Raw genomic sequence first — 16,154 nt, 5'->3', positions numbered from 1 at the left:
GAGGGCTAGAGAGGGTGTGTTTGCTGCTGTGGCAAACAGTAACAGCATGAAAGTGCATATTTGAGCTGCAGGCTCTTATTGATTTCCTGTTTAATTGGAGTTAAAGCACACACTGCACACGGAATGGCTCTAGTGCAAGTGCCTTTGAACTATAGACACCACCTCTCTGGTCTCTCTCACTTTTTTTTTTTTAACTCACATTTTATACCTTGTGTACCTTTTCTTCTTTCCCTTCCGCAGAGCGCCTGCTTGCCAGGAGTAAGGGGCAGAGGAACAGTGAACCAGAGCCAAACATCTCAGCAAGGCTGCTTTCTGCTTCAAGAAGTTGCTTGAACTTTCAGTGAGCTGCCGACTACGCCATTGCACAGCACCTGAGATTAAGCTCTTCGTCGTCAAGCTCTTAACCTGTGCCATGCTTTATTAATGACCGCCGGGACTGACGCACTGCAGCGATGACGGATGCACACAGATCATAGCGGACAGGACAGGAGCCCTCTCTGATTGACTTGAGGTTTCATCCAAACTGGAGAGGAACTTGACAGCAGCATGCTTTTGAGTTCTAGGCATGGTTATGAGGACAGTGATTGTTTTCTTGAAGTCCCCAGCAGTGGATGAGTCTACACTGACCTTAAATGTCCTAGCGCTGCAGTAGAAATGATTGGCAGGCTCGCGGTGGCCGTTGCTATAATGTCTGTGAATGGATTTTATCAGTGCTATGGCTAAACATCAACTTAGCATGACGGGACATGCTGTGACCGAAGCGATGTTCTTCAAATAAGTGCACGTGATTGGCCAGCGGGCTGACCACTCGTGACTAGATGACCACGTGCGGCGAGATGCCCTCGAAGGTGTCCTGTCTGTACCTGCTCACTGTGCTCTGCTGGGCCAGCGCTCTGTGGTACCTCAGTGGCTCGCGACCTTCCAGCACCTACGTTGGCCAGATGTCCATCCCCATCCGCAAGCAGTTGCCCAGGATCCTAAAGAACATGACCTTCAGCAACATCCGCACGCGCACCCTCAACCCGCACAGCTTCCGCTTCCTCATCAATGAGCCAAGCAAATGCGAGGGCGCCCCGCCCTTCCTCCTCATCCTCATCAGCACCAACCACAAGGAGTTCGATGCCCGGCAGGCGATCCGGGAGACGTGGGGTGACGAGAGCATGTACGGCGACATTCGCATCGTCACACTCTTCCTTCTCGGCCACAATTCCGAGCCTGTGCTCAACCAGATGGTGGAGCAGGAGAGCCAGATTTTCCACGACATCATTGTAGAGGACTTTGAGGACTCCTACCACAACCTGACCCTGAAGACCCTGATGGGAATGCGCTGGGTCTCCTCCTTCTGTCCCAACGCCCAGTACGTCATGAAGACTGACAGCGACATCTTCGTCAACATGGACAATCTGGTTTTGAACCTTCTGAGACCCAACGCTAAACCCAGGCAGCGCTTCTTCACTGGGCACGTCATAAACGGAGGGCCCATCCGAGACACTCGCAGCAAGTGGTACATGTCCAGGGAGATGTACCCTGAAAGCAAGTACCCCCCTTTCTGCTCCGGGACTGGGTATGTGTTCTCAGGGGACATGGCGGAGTTGATTTTTAAGACTTCCCTGCACACTCGCCTCATTCACCTCGAGGACGTGTACGTGGGCTTGTGCTTGCGCAAGCTGGGGGTTCACCCCATCCAGAACAGTGGCTTCAACCACTGGAAGATGAGCTACAGCCTCTGCCGCTATCGCAGGGTGGTCACTGTGCACCAAATCTCACCGGAGGAGATGCACAGGATATGGAACGACATGTCTAGCAAGAAGCATCTCAAGTGCTAACAAAGACCAGACCCTAGATGTTGCATTGGCTTGATCTCTTCCAGGTCAGGTGGTTCACTTGTTGATGGACCCTGTTATCATAGATGGGTGCTGGGGTTTGAGTCTTTATCTGTCAACATGAGCAAGTGTACAGATCTGGGATCATCCCTTCCCCTGATTAATGTAATCCCATCCTGTGAAAAATGCAGAAAGGCAGAAATGTTATCCTAGACGATCCTAGCACTCTTGCTCGATGTGACCCTAGGTCTTTGATGGAACTCTGTGACTGGCAGGTTTTTAAGTCGTCCAGTGAAAAACCTGAGCCGTGCTTCAGTGCTGTGCTGCACAATACTGATCAAAAATTTGTGGGAAACTACTTTGTTCACTTGCTCATAAAGGGGTTTGCTGATTTCCAGAATCCAGTACCTGAAAAAACATCACACTGTACACCACCAGTACAGTACCTTTGCCTCTGGGTTGACAGAAAAGCTACAAGCACAAAGTCTCGACTTTTCCCAAATGCAGAGTCCCCATCTATAAAAGCCACATTGCTGTTAAAAATCAGTATTGGCTTCGAGGCATGTCTGTGAATTCATAAAAATTCCAATCCACAACTGTGCAAATAGGTTATAAGAAGCAAAATCACACCAGCAAGGAGCAGACAGGGAACGAGAAAGCAGAGAAAACCCTAATACCAACTCTGTCAGGTTAACAGGAGCCTGGTTTCTCTTGGATGCACTGAGATGCATCAAGGTAATCTGTTTTTAGGAGTCTCCTGGGAATGTGATGGAAAAAAATAGTGTGCAGCAGCCTGGGCGGTTGCAAAAGCCTGCTACACCGTAAGCAGGGCATTTAGTTCAATTTGAACTCAATTTTGGTCTAGTTTTACTGTTACAGTACATCTGGGCTTCGGGCTGGAACCAGTAGAAACCAGTGCAACCTTTTTCATGTTTGTTTGTTTGTTTGTTTTTTGTAAGACAAGAAGATTCATCTCAGTAAATATGATCTCAGTGTATCCAGGATGTAACCTAGTGGCTCAAAACTGGGGTGCTGGGTTCCTAAAGGCCAAGTCCACCCCCCCTGAAATATTAATACATGCTGTACCAAGAACAGTGGCTTTGCAAGGCAGTAGATCTCAGTAGTGAACCTCAATGAAACAATTCAAACAAACGAATGCAGAAACACATGCACTGATTCTCTGAGTATATTGCGAGAACATAAGGACACACGTTTATGCGCATACATCTTCAATCAACATGACACCCAGTATATACAGCCACATTAAGTGCAGTTTGTAGGAAATTGGGCAGCAACAACACAAGTTTTTGTTGTATTGGCTTATCAGTCTTCCAGCACATTTTATGAGGATAAGCCATAGTGTATCCTCTCTGGTGATCCTTTCAGGGATTTTAGTCTGCTCGTCTTTAGTGAGTGAAATTTATGGGCTCAGATCAGTTGACGTCCTGGCCTTGAAGACCTCTGCTTTCTTCTGCAGTATTTCCGAGCTTAATTTCTTACTACTTTTATCAATTTTATTAAAATTATGGTACGTCTTGGACACACTTATGACCCCATTCTGCATAAGGTTCCAAACCATTTGCTATCCAATTGCTCTTGCCCAGTTGGTTACCAGCTTGGCGGCTGCCGTGGCCTAAAGGTTAGAGAAGTTGGCTTTGGACCAGAAGGTTGCTGGTTCAATGCCTATGACTAGCATCCATGGCTAAGGTGCCCTTGAGCAATTCACCAAACCCCCTAGTTGCTCCCTGGGTACCCACCAACATGGGTGCCATTCCCACCAGCCCAGGGCATCCAACCAGCAGCCTTCCAGGCCCAGTGACACCTCTCCAACCTGTAAGGTGCCTCTATGACAGGTTGTTTACTATCAGTATGCTCAGCAATGTGCTGTTTCTGCTTAACATTGATTTGCTTAACACTTGATTTTGATCCATCAACTGTTTGAACTGGTTGATGTCTCTGGCTAATTTAGCCAAATCAGGTTGGCCTGTTTTAACAACACTTAAAGGAGTCCTTCTGAAGCCACAAGCTGAGAGAAAACTCCATAGACTCCAGAAATAAATGCCAAATGGTAAATCTCTTGCATTTAAACTAGGAGGGCAACAGGGCTGGGGTTCAGCACAGTTGGCTGATTTCCCTGCTCTAACAGACCTACAAAACCTGGCAATTTACAGGTGAGTTGAAATCAGGTGTGCTTAAGCAGGAAAAGCACAAACCCATGCAGGAATTGAGCCCTCCAGGACCGGAATTGCCCTCCCTTTAACTAGTGATGCACTGACATAGCCTGAAACACTTCTTTTTACTCTTCTACTATATGTTAATTGTACTGGGCTTACCCAGTATAAAATTGTGGCCAATACCAATTGTAAGGGGGTAAAAGATTCTGTAATATTAAACCGTGTAAATTAATATTTATTTTTTTGATTTTCTAGATTTCAAACTGCACTTTTCTGACTGATATAATTGTTAGTTCACAACTGTCTCAGTTCCTTAACTCAAATAAACAGCAGAAACTTAGTCTTTGGTACTATGAATGTTGGAGCTTATTTTGTATCATGTCTTAAAATAGTTTGTTTTTACAGTCGAGGATACAGTACTGGGTTTTTCGTATTTGTTGCCCTATCATCAGTAGATCTGAGCGCATTCGAATCCCATTATTCTCACAACCAAATACAGTTGGCAGTAATTAGTAAATATTTTGGGCAGTTCAGATATCACTGTCTATATCAGCAGCCCATCAATAAATCAGCTGTGATCAAGAATTGAATGGATTTGGGCTCATAATCAGTTTCATGTGCTGGACCACAGAGCCAAAACAGCAACAACAAAGATGTGTCACTGTCCAATTCCTCAACAGACTGTAGCGTATATCCTCCAGAGCTTATGGAGCTTTGCAAAGTCCTGCTAATGTAGAGAAACGTGTTGGAACTAAACCTCTTAAGCTTCTACAGTATGCCAGTGATTACCTGTAAGTAACAAACAGTGTTCCCCATTATATTACCATCAGCCATACTTACGACCTTTGCCTTTCTCAGCATTTTCTGGACATATTTGAGGACAACCATCTCAAAGTGTGAAGTGTGAAAGTGATGCTTGTTTGTTAAAGCCACAGTCAGGGAACTGTGAAGCTCTTTTAGGGTGTACAACCTCCCCCCGCCCCAGTCCGGTTTAGTTGGACTCGTGTGATCGCTGACCGTGCCGGAGCAGGGAACTCAAACATGACGGCGGTGATGCTGCCTCTGTAAAAATCTCACGTCTTACATGTGCAGCATGATAAACAGGACATTGCTGTGTTTCAGGGTGTCCAAACAACTCTGTAAGCATCAGAGTAACTCAAACCTGTCAAATTGACACTGTGCATGCATGTGCAGGTGATGCAGATCGTGTAGCAGCGCTTTTCTTCAGCCCAAAAAGCTGCATAGTGATGAGGTAAGCGCGCTTGGGCCCGGAGTGGTGAGTGGGTACAATCATGCTCAGGCACGGTACAAAGCCACTGGGCCTAGTGTGAGTACGCCCTTGGGGCGCTTTCACACTTGTCCCGAATACGCAAGTCCGTACCCAGGACCAATTCTTGGCTTCTTAGGGGGAGAGATTCATTATCACTGGTTTGCTTTCACACAGAATGTTCGAACCGTGGATTCTGCAAAACGGTAGGGCCTAGGTTCATCCATCATCCAGCGCTTTTCCTTATTTTCCCTGGAAACAAACACTCAGGTGGTGAAGAACAGCTCTTTCTAAAGTCATGCCATTTCACTGTGCACGAACACCTGCAGGCGAGGAGCCGTTCTCGTAGGAGAGGGGTTTTAGCCAATGCGGGTGATAAGTCAAAGCGGACATAATGGCCCCAACATGCTACGCCTGGAGCAGATAGCTTCCACCACAGGTGCAGCAGACCGCACCGAGCGACCCCCAGACCAGCGATTTCAAAAGGACCTGAGATCGGTGCTCTGGGCTGCCCCTGGCCTCGAAAACAGCTTTCACGTTTGACCAAACGTATCAAAAAACTCTCAGAGCAAGCTGACCTACAGTGAGTACGCCCGTAGACTTTAGAGCCCTGAGCCCTAACATCCCGCAGCCGTGGCCCTGAGGTTATCATGTATAGCTGTTAGATGCTAACATGATTTCCCTTGGTTTGATTTTCTGTCATTAATTGATTCTTGCTCTTCTTATGAGCTTGCACAGAGAAGCAATGCTCCTGAGCAACTTCTTCCTTTAGGCCTGACAACAACGTTTGCTGTTCAGACGTCCCTGGCTGTGGCTTTTGGCTATGTGCATAATGGTGATGGCTGGAAGGCAGGAAACAGGAAGACAGACCGGTCGTCTGCCACGCATGGCGGTAATACATGAGGTCCATGAGACCCGGCACTTTTTGAACTGTTGTTAAAAAAAAGGCTGCAGATTGTGCACTTTACGCGTGAGGAAATGGGTTCCTTGGCAAGACATCTCTGAAGATTTAATAAAACATATCCTTCTTTTTTTTATGAAAAAAATATTCAATAAAAACGCTGATGATTCTGTTTGGCTTGTGTCCTGTTTTCTGTGCCTTCAGAGGAAAATCTATGAGCAGAATGTAATTTGCTCGCGAGATGCTGGAAATGAAGTGAATAGGTCTAAGCTGTGAGAGATCTAAGCTGTGTCATAGCAGGAGGTTATACCTTCTGGCCATTTGGAGACACCTTGTCCAAAGACACTGTGCCAGGTTCTGCCTGAGCCAAACGATTCCTCTGAGTCGTGTATGGGAGCATGCTCAGCAAGTGCCAAGGTCAGCTTGACTGAAATTGCAGGCAAACTCAGCACAGTACTGCCACCTGTTGGTCAACAGCTAGGACAACGTCAACATTGTCTTCCCCAGCCACACCCCTGCATCGCTCATCACAGGACCCTAATACAGTTAGGGCCTTGTTTGAACATTATTTAGGTAATAATGTTCAGGTCCAGTTCTGGTCCACATCTAGGGGTGGGCAGTAGTGGCTCAGCGGTTACAGCACCGGGCTACTGATGACAGGGTTGTGGGTTCAATATCTGGGCATGGCAAGCTGCCACTCGCTGTTGGGCCCTTGAGCAAGGCCCTTCAGCCTTCCTGCTCCCTGGATGTCTCAGCAGTGGCTGCCCATCACTCCAGGCATGTGTGTTCACTACACTGATGGGTTAAAGGCGGAGGCCAAATTTCTTCTTGGAGTCTTGCAGCAGTTGAGCCAGTTTTGACCAACGATACCCCTGCCATCGTACTTTTCACATTATGGAGTGTTTTTGTTTTTTATTTTATTAAAATATTATTTATTTTTTGCCAGTAAATTGACAAAAATCTGACCAACGAATTGTCTTTTTAAACTAGAATCCTATTAGACGTAGTAGGCCTGTCCTAATACAATAACAGTGGCTTATTTTCCTGTTCTGGTCCACATCTAGGGGTAGGAACACAGCCAGACACAGCTGTGGGCAGTAGTGGCTCAGCGGTTACAGCACCGGGCTACTGATGACAGGGTTGTGGGTTCAATATCTGGGCATGGCAAGCTGCCACTCGCTGTTGGGCCCTTGAGCAAGGCCCTTCAGCCTTCCTGCTCCCCGGGTGTCGCAGCAGTGGCTGCCCATCACTCCAGGCATGTGTGTTCACTACACTGATGGGTTAAAGGCGGAGGCCAAATTTCTTCTTGGTGTCTTGCAGCAGTTGAGCCAGTTTAGACCAGTGATACCCCTGCCATCGTACTTTTAACATTATGGGGTGTTTTTTTTTTTATTTTTTATTTTTTTTATTTATTTATTGCCAGTAAATTGACTTAAAAATCTGACCAACTAATTGCCTTTTAAACTAGAGTCCTATTAGACGTAGTAGGCCTGTCCTGATACAATAACAGTGGCTTATTTTCCTACTGATCCACATATTTAACAAGTGGATATCAGTGTATATCACAGTGTATATCACATCAGTGTATATCAGTGTATATCACATGATTATAGAATAAAATAATAAACAGTAGATGACCCTGACCTTACTGCATTCCCTAAAACCTATTTTGGAAAGTTTATAAACTGAACTTTAGGTAGAAAATGTGTTTAATGTTCAGTTTTCCCTCAGAAAGCCTGTATTAGTGTCTCTACATTAGTGTAGCCTGTTGGGACCCCCCCCCCAGGTAAGTGTGTGTGTGTGTGTAAAGACAGAGTTAATCCTCAGTTTTACTGTGTAATTTCCTCATTAATTTACTGTGATGGAAGCTGAGGTGTCTCCCAAATATCTTACAGGACTTAAAACTAGCGGATTTCCTTTAAATCAGGCGGACGTGGAAACAGCCCGGGGTCCTTCAGGCGTGTGTGTGCGCTAGCCTGCTGTCGGTAGCAACACGATGCGCGGTGTTTGGGCTGCGTCTAAATTACGCAGCGCTGAATTTCTATCTGCACTTTTTGGTTGCATAACGGTATATTACGATATTACGAACCGTCATACCGCCCAGCTGTCCCAATACCATGTGCCCTCTGAGCACAGCTTTCTGATGAATGTTCTGCAACATTAAAAATGGCCATAACACCCCAAAGTTCAAGTTCTGTGTTTATTTGGTGATATAAAGGTGGTACAAAACTGATAGATAGGGTGGTCATCGCGTAATAATACATGCACAGAGTACATTAATATATTAGTGTATTTAAAATAAACTATTTCCCTGATATAGACACATTTTTACAATGTAAAACTACAAATACATTCACGCTTAGAGCGCTTCTACACTTGGGTTAACATGCGGTTTCTGTCCAGATCGTATCTGGACAGACTTTGGACAGATTCTAGTTCCCCTTTACTAAAATCAGGCCTCCTCCAAGGAGACCAGGCAAGATCCAGTAGTACTTTCCCACTACGTTAACACTACCATTGTTTCCGATTTACTTAGTAACCTGTAACCTGTAAGTATCAGACAGAACTGCTCTCTCCATTAAGCATGTTGAGCTGTCCAATGACAGAGGGCCCTATTTTAACGATCTTTTGGCGAGCCGCCAATCTCTTAAAAAGTCACTTAACTAATCATGGATGTGTTTTTTTTGGGGGGGGGCGTCATTTGGATTTCCCTTTAAGAGCCAGGTGCGGTCTGACTTTGGCGAACTGCTATTTCAATGGCGCAAACTGGGAGTGTATGCGCATTGTACACGTGCCTGTGTTGACAATTCACTGCCAAGATAGCAACAAACGTCCGAATCTTGATGTCTGCTTAGGTTGTTTGCAGTCAGTGGTGCACCTGTGTTTACTGCTGTCAACAACAGCAATACGCCACAAATGTACCTGAACACACCTCATTTCGAGACCACCACGCCCATTGGCGTAGATATATTCACAAGGCTATTTATGCAGCACAGCCAGAAGGTATGGATATTGACTGTAAGATAGCAATGAGCATTGCGCCGCGCCTTGCGCAGGGTGTGAGGTAGGGCGCTGTGTGTTATTGGGAGTTTAAAGTAATAGGCTGTGCTTCATGTATCTTGTAGGAAGCAATGAACATGCTAGCCTTCATTGTGTGTGATGGGGAGCGCATCATTAACAATAGCTCATAAAAAGTAGAAAAAGGTAGTTCCAAGTGGTGCAACCATCTAAGTGTTGGTTCAAACATTAGGAGATCCCAAGTTCAAGTCCAAAAAAGCACCATTTAGCTGTACTATGATGCTTCATTATCAGCAGCTTGAAAAGATGCAGTAGATTTTCACGTGATTTGGTGGAAGCACATACCAGCCTTTCCAGCACTGGTAGCATAATGTGATAGGGGAGTCCTGACTAGTGGGTGGGAATCTGCAACAACTAAAGAAACTAATCTAGAGGAAAAGAATCCTCTTAGAGGATCAGTATACGGAAAAGTAACCCAGATGTGCTGATCTGGGATCTGCATTTATTCATCTGATCTTCATCTTTTAGTCTCACTTGGAGATACTTTAGCCTCTTTTCTGCTGTAAGGTAAAGCGGTTAGCATGGCTGCATTGTGCTGTTATAGGCTGGCACGGACCCATGCAACTGTTTTTTTTGCGGTGCTGAATCAGGACTATTAGGAACCTGTAGTGGTGGCAGAGATGGCGGCCCGCGTATGAAACATCGATGTTATGGTTATGTAAGCGGATATATAACTTATATATAAGCACACTGATAATATTCCATGATAATAAATGTATTCATAAATTCACACAGTGGAAGTAAAGATTCCCAGTGTAGGTTGTCATGACATTTCAGGGATCTACAAACCCTTTACCTGCTAATATTTCAACACTTGGTTGTAAATCCATGGTAATCGACTGTGTGTTACAGCTACAGCAGAAACAGATTAGGTGGACACTTCCTTTAAGCCATCCCACTCAAGCAGTCCTGCTTCTGTCAGCATAGTCTGTAAGCGTTCTGTGCCAAGCCTCTTCCCGACGGAACAGCCACTCTCTGCTGTCTGACCTTACAGTGGAAAAGAGGCTTACATGAACACTGGCCTGGGTCTCCTACACTACAAGCTCCTGTCCATTCAGCTTGTGCTCCAGGTGCTGGTGGTCTCGGTGCATGTATGGCTGTGGCCTGGAGTTGGCGGAGGGTGTCGGGGGCTGGGAGGGGGATCTAGAGCCGCGGCTGGTCTGGCTGTGTCTGGCTCGGTTGCGCTGAAGAGCATGTGGGCTACAGCGCCTCTCCTCCAGCCCAACGTAGGTGCTGACCTGAGATGAACTCAAGCTGCTCATCCGGCCGTGAGCTCGCGATTCATACTGCTCCGCTGGCGTCTTCTTATAGCTGAGAGAGAGAGAAATAATAAATAAAAATAACAATATCATAACGGCTAAACAATTTGGCATCCAACATAATTATAGACACTTAAAGGTAATCAGATTTTTATGTACCTATTTACCCTTTTGTGGCAAATGGCGTGTTTTGTTGATTTTGTAGGTGAGAATAAATGAACAGATCCTCTACAGGAAACCTCTCTCAATTTCCAGTTTATATTTATTTGTTGAACTTACCAAATATAAAAAAATATGAAAACATAACATATAAAATGTGGCATAACCGTCGTAGACCTTTTTTCTGAGGACAAAGGTGCGGAACTCTGGAGGGTTAGGTTCCTGCATAGTGTTGTCCTCTTCCTGTTTAAGCATACCTGATTCAAGTCACCCATTAATGGCAGGTTTAGTCAGTATGTTGGCAGAGCTGCCAAAGTATGCTGGACTCTGGTCCTTGGTTTCCCATCCCTGACTTCAAAAATTTACAAAGCGTAATCTGATTCAAGGGGCCAAAACTTTTGCATATGACTGTGCATGGGTCAGTCAGTCAGGTATGATTTTTTATTCTTAATATTATCCATGAATCTTTACAGCTGATTTGCAACACCCCCCACCATCACCACCAATTAATCTGACATCCTGATGCAAATGAATCTACTCCCAAAATGTGTCATGTGATCTAAAATATAATATAATGCATACATATATATTGTGACGGGACAAGGAGCTGAGACACTGCGTTTCCCCATTACCTGGTGCCGGGAGCTCTCACATGATCATCACATTCAGGTGCAATTGACTAAGGAGTAACTCCCAGGGGCCTTAAAATGCCCCAGCACACACACAAGGGAGAACCAGACCACTGAGAAAGCTGAAGAGGTGAGAGAACCAGAGGGACTATAAGGCCAGTAGGCCGTGTGTTGTCTATGATTTTGTGGTTTGTAAATAAACCACATGTGGTGGCTTCACATCGCGGTGTGGTTTTGTCTATGGTCCGTCACTGTTTCTGGGGTTATCCAGTTAATCATATTCTGTTTACATGGCCACAGGTATTCAATTCCACTGGTGTTCAAACATCCAAGAGACTATTTCATAGCATTTTCTAAAAGATGCTCTTTTTTCCCTCTAAACCACTCTGTTGTGCGCTTGCTGGGTGTACTGTTAAATGATTCATTAGCGGTGTGTTGTGTACTCACAGACGCAGCAGCAGAGAGGAAACCACCACAGAGACGGATGAGGCAGCCATTGCTGCTGAACCCATCCAGGGCTGGAGCACCAAACCAGCGGGCATAAAAACGCCTGAACACAAACACACACACATACGGACACATTCTGTGAACAGCTCACTGTTACTGGAACAGCAGAAATGATTCAAAAATGAAATAAATAAATTCTGTAGTTGGGCCTGGGGCATAATTTCTAGTAAGATACTTGGTGAACTCTAAATCACTGAGACTGAAATACTGGGGTAACCTGTAGAATTATTTAGTTCTATGAAAGATCAGGTCATATCCAAGAATCTTTTAGGACCCCACATATATAAGTAAGTAAAGTCAATCTAAAAACATTACTCATCATTTGTGCTCTACTGACCCCATAGTAGAGCTTAGCTCAGTGCCTGGACCCCAGTCATTTGAAGGAAGATACTAAATTCTCTTAGTGGTTATGACCATTCTATAGCAATTTCAGACAAAAACTAAAATGTACGATGAACAATTACACAAATTAACTTTTTAACCCACCATTACCCAGCTATTAACTACAACCCTCAGTATAATCCAATGTAAGTAAACTAAACTACTGCAACAGTATTTTGCTTTTTTTACGTTCAGGTAATGTTCGGGTAGGGTAGTTCACCTAGTGGTGGTCCACAGAAATATTATATCTGATGATGACCATACAATTACATGAGATTTGCTGTGTTTGGATGAGAGGTGGAATGTCTGATGGCAGGAGACTCCACCAGCCCTCCCAAAACTAAACATTTACCAATTCTTACCATGAAAGCCATATTTATCATTTAAAACAGCACCTCTTAGAGAAAGGCAAGTTGTGTTTGCAGGTGTGATTAATGTGTTTTGTGTTTGTTTTCCTTACCTGCTGCAATCGGAATTCCCAGCAGGTTATAAATGAGAGCGAACACGAAGTTGATTCGGATTCTCTGCACAGTCTTTTTAGACAGCTCAATACTGGCGACCACGTCCAGCAAATCATTCTGCATCAACAGAAAAAAACAACCCAAAAAAAACCCAGTGAAAACAAGACCTGCATTCATCATTTCCCAATCAGTTCTCAGCCCCTCCTCCACTGCAGAGGTGGACTTCAGTAAATGATGAAAATAAGAGCAGCGTTGCTTTCAAATTTTTCTGCTTCTCATTGGCAGCCAGGTGCTCAGGGCATCATTTGCATCAGTGTTGTTCTGTATTTCATTAAATATACATCAATCAGCCATAACATTAAAACCTAATCTAAAACCTAAAAAAAAAAATCTTATATTGATATTGAGTAGACCCACCAAAACAGCTCTGACCCATCAGAGCATTCACTTCACAAGACCTCCGAAGATGTCCATTGGTACCTGGCACGAAGACTTCAGCAGCAGATTCTTCAAGACCTGTATGTCATGAGGAGGGGCCTTGAGGGGTCAAACTTGTTTGACCAGCACATTCCCAGTTGCCCTTCCTTGGGGCCTTTTTTGGAACACCCCACAGGACCTGTGTGATGTTCTGACCCAGCCTGACGTGGCTCAGATTTATGGGCTTGCTCATTTTTCTTGCTTTCAAAACATCACCTTCAAGAACTGACTGTGCATTTGCTGTCTAATCAATCATCCCCCTGTAACCAGGTGACACTGCAACTAGATAACTTTACCTGTCAGTGGTTTTGATGATATGGCTGATTGGTGTAAAGAGCGATGTTCCTCAAATGAAGTCTTACAGTTACAGTTTTAGTGTTTTTCTGCTTTTATCATTAATTAGGATTTCACTTGTCAACATGTAGGTTTTGATATAGTAATTGTTTTACGTTATTGTTCTACATACACATCATTTAAAGAAGCATTATGTAGAATTTTACTCTAAAATCACTTCAGAATCATTTTACAGCAGCAGTACAGATAGTTGGTATTTCTTGCTGCTTGCATTGAATATCAACAGCGCTTTGAGACACCACTTAAAGACACATATTTCAGCACTGGCAGAGAAGCATGTGATGGACTAAGGTGATAGACTAACATTACAAGATTTGACAAGAATATGGCTCAGGTTACACAGCGTTACGCAATTCTCGCCGCCACAGTGTCCTGCCCACTTTACCAAAGTTAGATTTGCAGTTAGTTTTTGCAGTTTGCAGCGTCCCAAGCCTGGAGTAACAATGATAGTGGTGCTATTCTCCTTATTATTATTTAATCTCCCTATTATCCCAGGATTTCACACTGTCGTATTTGTGTAAAATCCTGTCATATTATTCTACTGCCTCAGTCCACATGCTTTCAGTGACTGTTCTGTATCTCTCAGCTTGTCCAGAAATACATGTGAAAACCATGTCCTTTAGGGGTAGCTCAAAGCACAAATTACACTTCCTAACTGTACGGGAGCCCAGAAGCAAGAAATACCAAATCTTGCACAATGCTGCTTTAATGTGTTCACAGAAGTGTTGAGTGTTCCATTTTTTCATTAAAACAATAAAAACAATGTCTTCTCAGGATATTAAAAATATAATTTGTTAAAAATATATAGATATTCAAATAGAAAAAAGGGTAAAATGCTCATTCCTAGATACTGTATGGAAACAAAGAAGCGATATGGAATCTTTAGACCCTCAGGCCCTGAGGACGTTACCATCTATAGCTTCATCAAAGAAACAAAGAAGCAATCTTCAGTCAGACTGACCCGTATCAGAACTACATCGGCTGCCTCAATGGCTACATCAGTGCCCGTGCCAATGGCGATGCCCAGGTCAGCACGAGCGAGGGCGGGCGAGTCGTTGACCCCATCACCCACCATGGCCACCTTCAGCCCCTTCGCCTGCAGCTCTTGCACCTTCGCCACCTTGTGAGAGGGCAAGACTTCAGCAAACACTTTCCTGATTCCAACCTGCAGGTAAGAAAGGAAGGTATAGTCAACACAGTATCCCCTTAAATGCACGAGTCACTACTGATCAGGGAGCACATTTCTTCTCTTTTTCTTTCACTTTGTACATAATTATAATATCAGAATGTCGTAAAATATATTATATCACAAATGTTTTGATGGGTATAACCCCCTAATTAATCACTTACAACAGAAGCTAACTGGCCACTGGCCTCTCCATGCAAAACCTAATATATATGGCTATATGTGCACATATTTAACATAAACAACCTTTTTACCCACATAAATAAATGTCCCTGCATGTGCACATGGGTGTGTGCACAGTGGACTTGTGTGTGTGTCTGCAAACCTGTGTAGCGATGGCTTTCGCAGTGCGCCTGTTGTCTCCAGTGATCATGAGAACATCAATGCCCATTCTGGTCAGTGTGTGGACAGCCAGAGCGGACTCCTCTTTGACTGTGTCTGCTATAGCCAACATGGCACACAGTACACCTGATACACATACACACAACACAACACACAAAAAGGTCACATCATTTTCATTTCTACTGTAAACAGACAAAAAGAGAGATGAGGGGAGGGTGTCTGTCCTATGGCTCTTTAAAATCCAAGCCTGTAACCAACATTGCAACATAGGCTGTCAGTAAGCATTGCATTCAAAGACATCATGCATGCATAATACAAAACATCTGGGATCTTTCAGACCCTCAGGCTCTGAGGATGTTACCATCTATAGCCACCAAGATGGCAGTTTGGCCTTTAGTCTCATGGCTGCTCATGGCTTCATCCACATCAGCTGTGACCTGTATACCATTCCTTTGCATCCACTGCCTGTTCCCTATCAGAACACAGTATGTAGGGGGTCCTGGGCACACACAGAAGGACAGAAATACATACAATCAAATACCTTCAGACTATTAAACATTTCTGGGAGGCAGTATATTGTTGCTGTCAAATCAAGGCCATGTGATTCTTTACATTGTGTGGAATAAAAGAGGTCCAGAATTTCAGTGTCAGCTGACGTGACACTGAATTACTGTGACAGTCTGACCACTAGAGGCCAGTAAAAGCACACACGACTGACCTGGGCTGAGACCCAAGTCTGCAACCAAACTGCTCTCGTCCGTCGTGGCTCCCTGGAGTGTGAGATGGGTCTGAAGTGTGTGTGTTGGTGTGTGTGGGGCCTCTGTCTCTAGGCTGTTCTGCAGGAGCTCCTCGATGTTTGAAACTTTGCAGCTGATTCCGCAGCCCGGCACTGCCTGGAAGTCGTGGCAGTAGCCCAGCGTCTCTGTGCCCAGCTCCTGCAGGGGAAGGCGAGAGTGCAACGCAGAAAGAGAGAGAGTTTAGAGAAAGACAGACACACACATATACAGAAGACCTGGGCCAGAGAAAACATCTGATTCCACTCCAGCACTTCAGGCCCCCTCAGTTCAAGCCGCTCACTTCAAGCTGACTGCCTTGTTTAACACCATGCATGCATTCAAATCTGTGGGTTTGTTTTTCAGTTAGACTTTAAACCGAT

General features: G+C 44.7%; 2 protein-coding genes across 7 annotated transcripts in view; one reads left to right on the top strand and one right to left on the bottom strand.

The window, feature by feature from the left end:
- b3galt1a (UDP-Gal:betaGlcNAc beta 1,3-galactosyltransferase, polypeptide 1a) overlaps positions 1-12,225 on the top strand; it is a 37,547-nt gene extending 25,322 nt beyond the window's left edge. For 4 of the 5 annotated variants that reach the window (XM_072683580.1, XM_072683581.1, XM_072683582.1 and 1 more), the window contains one exon: positions 241-6,335. In XM_072683580.1, coding sequence (XP_072539681.1) covers positions 819-1,826 — 1,008 coding nt within the window. In that variant the 5' untranslated portion in view covers positions 241-818 and the 3' untranslated portion in view covers positions 1,827-6,335. Of the gene's footprint in view, positions 1-240; positions 6,336-11,739 lie in introns of those variants that run through there. The other variant, XR_011979924.1, reaches the window with a different exon arrangement.
- atp7b (ATPase copper transporting beta) overlaps positions 8,369-16,154 on the bottom strand; it is a 29,244-nt gene continuing 21,458 nt past the window's right edge. Inside the window, exons 15-21 of one of the 2 annotated variants that reach the window (XM_072683576.1) lie at positions 15,717-15,933; positions 15,360-15,497; positions 14,982-15,124; positions 14,432-14,635; positions 12,639-12,756; positions 11,738-11,840; positions 8,369-10,554 (exon numbers count right to left, since the gene is read on the bottom strand). In XM_072683576.1, the coding sequence (XP_072539677.1) occupies positions 10,275-10,554; positions 11,738-11,840; positions 12,639-12,756; positions 14,432-14,635; positions 14,982-15,124; positions 15,360-15,497; positions 15,717-15,933 (1,203 nt within the window). In that variant the 3' untranslated portion in view covers positions 8,369-10,274. Of the gene's footprint in view, positions 10,555-11,737; positions 11,841-12,638; positions 12,757-14,431; positions 14,636-14,981; positions 15,125-15,337; positions 15,498-15,716; positions 15,934-16,154 lie in introns of those variants that run through there. The other variant, XM_072683577.1, reaches the window with a different exon arrangement.

This window comes from Salminus brasiliensis, chromosome 7 (assembly GCF_030463535.1).
Source record: "Salminus brasiliensis chromosome 7, fSalBra1.hap2, whole genome shotgun sequence".
NCBI lineage: Eukaryota > Metazoa > Chordata > Actinopteri > Characiformes > Bryconidae > Salminus > Salminus brasiliensis.
The sequence above is the reverse complement of the archived record's forward strand: the minus strand, read 5'-3'. Positions and strand labels throughout refer to the sequence as shown.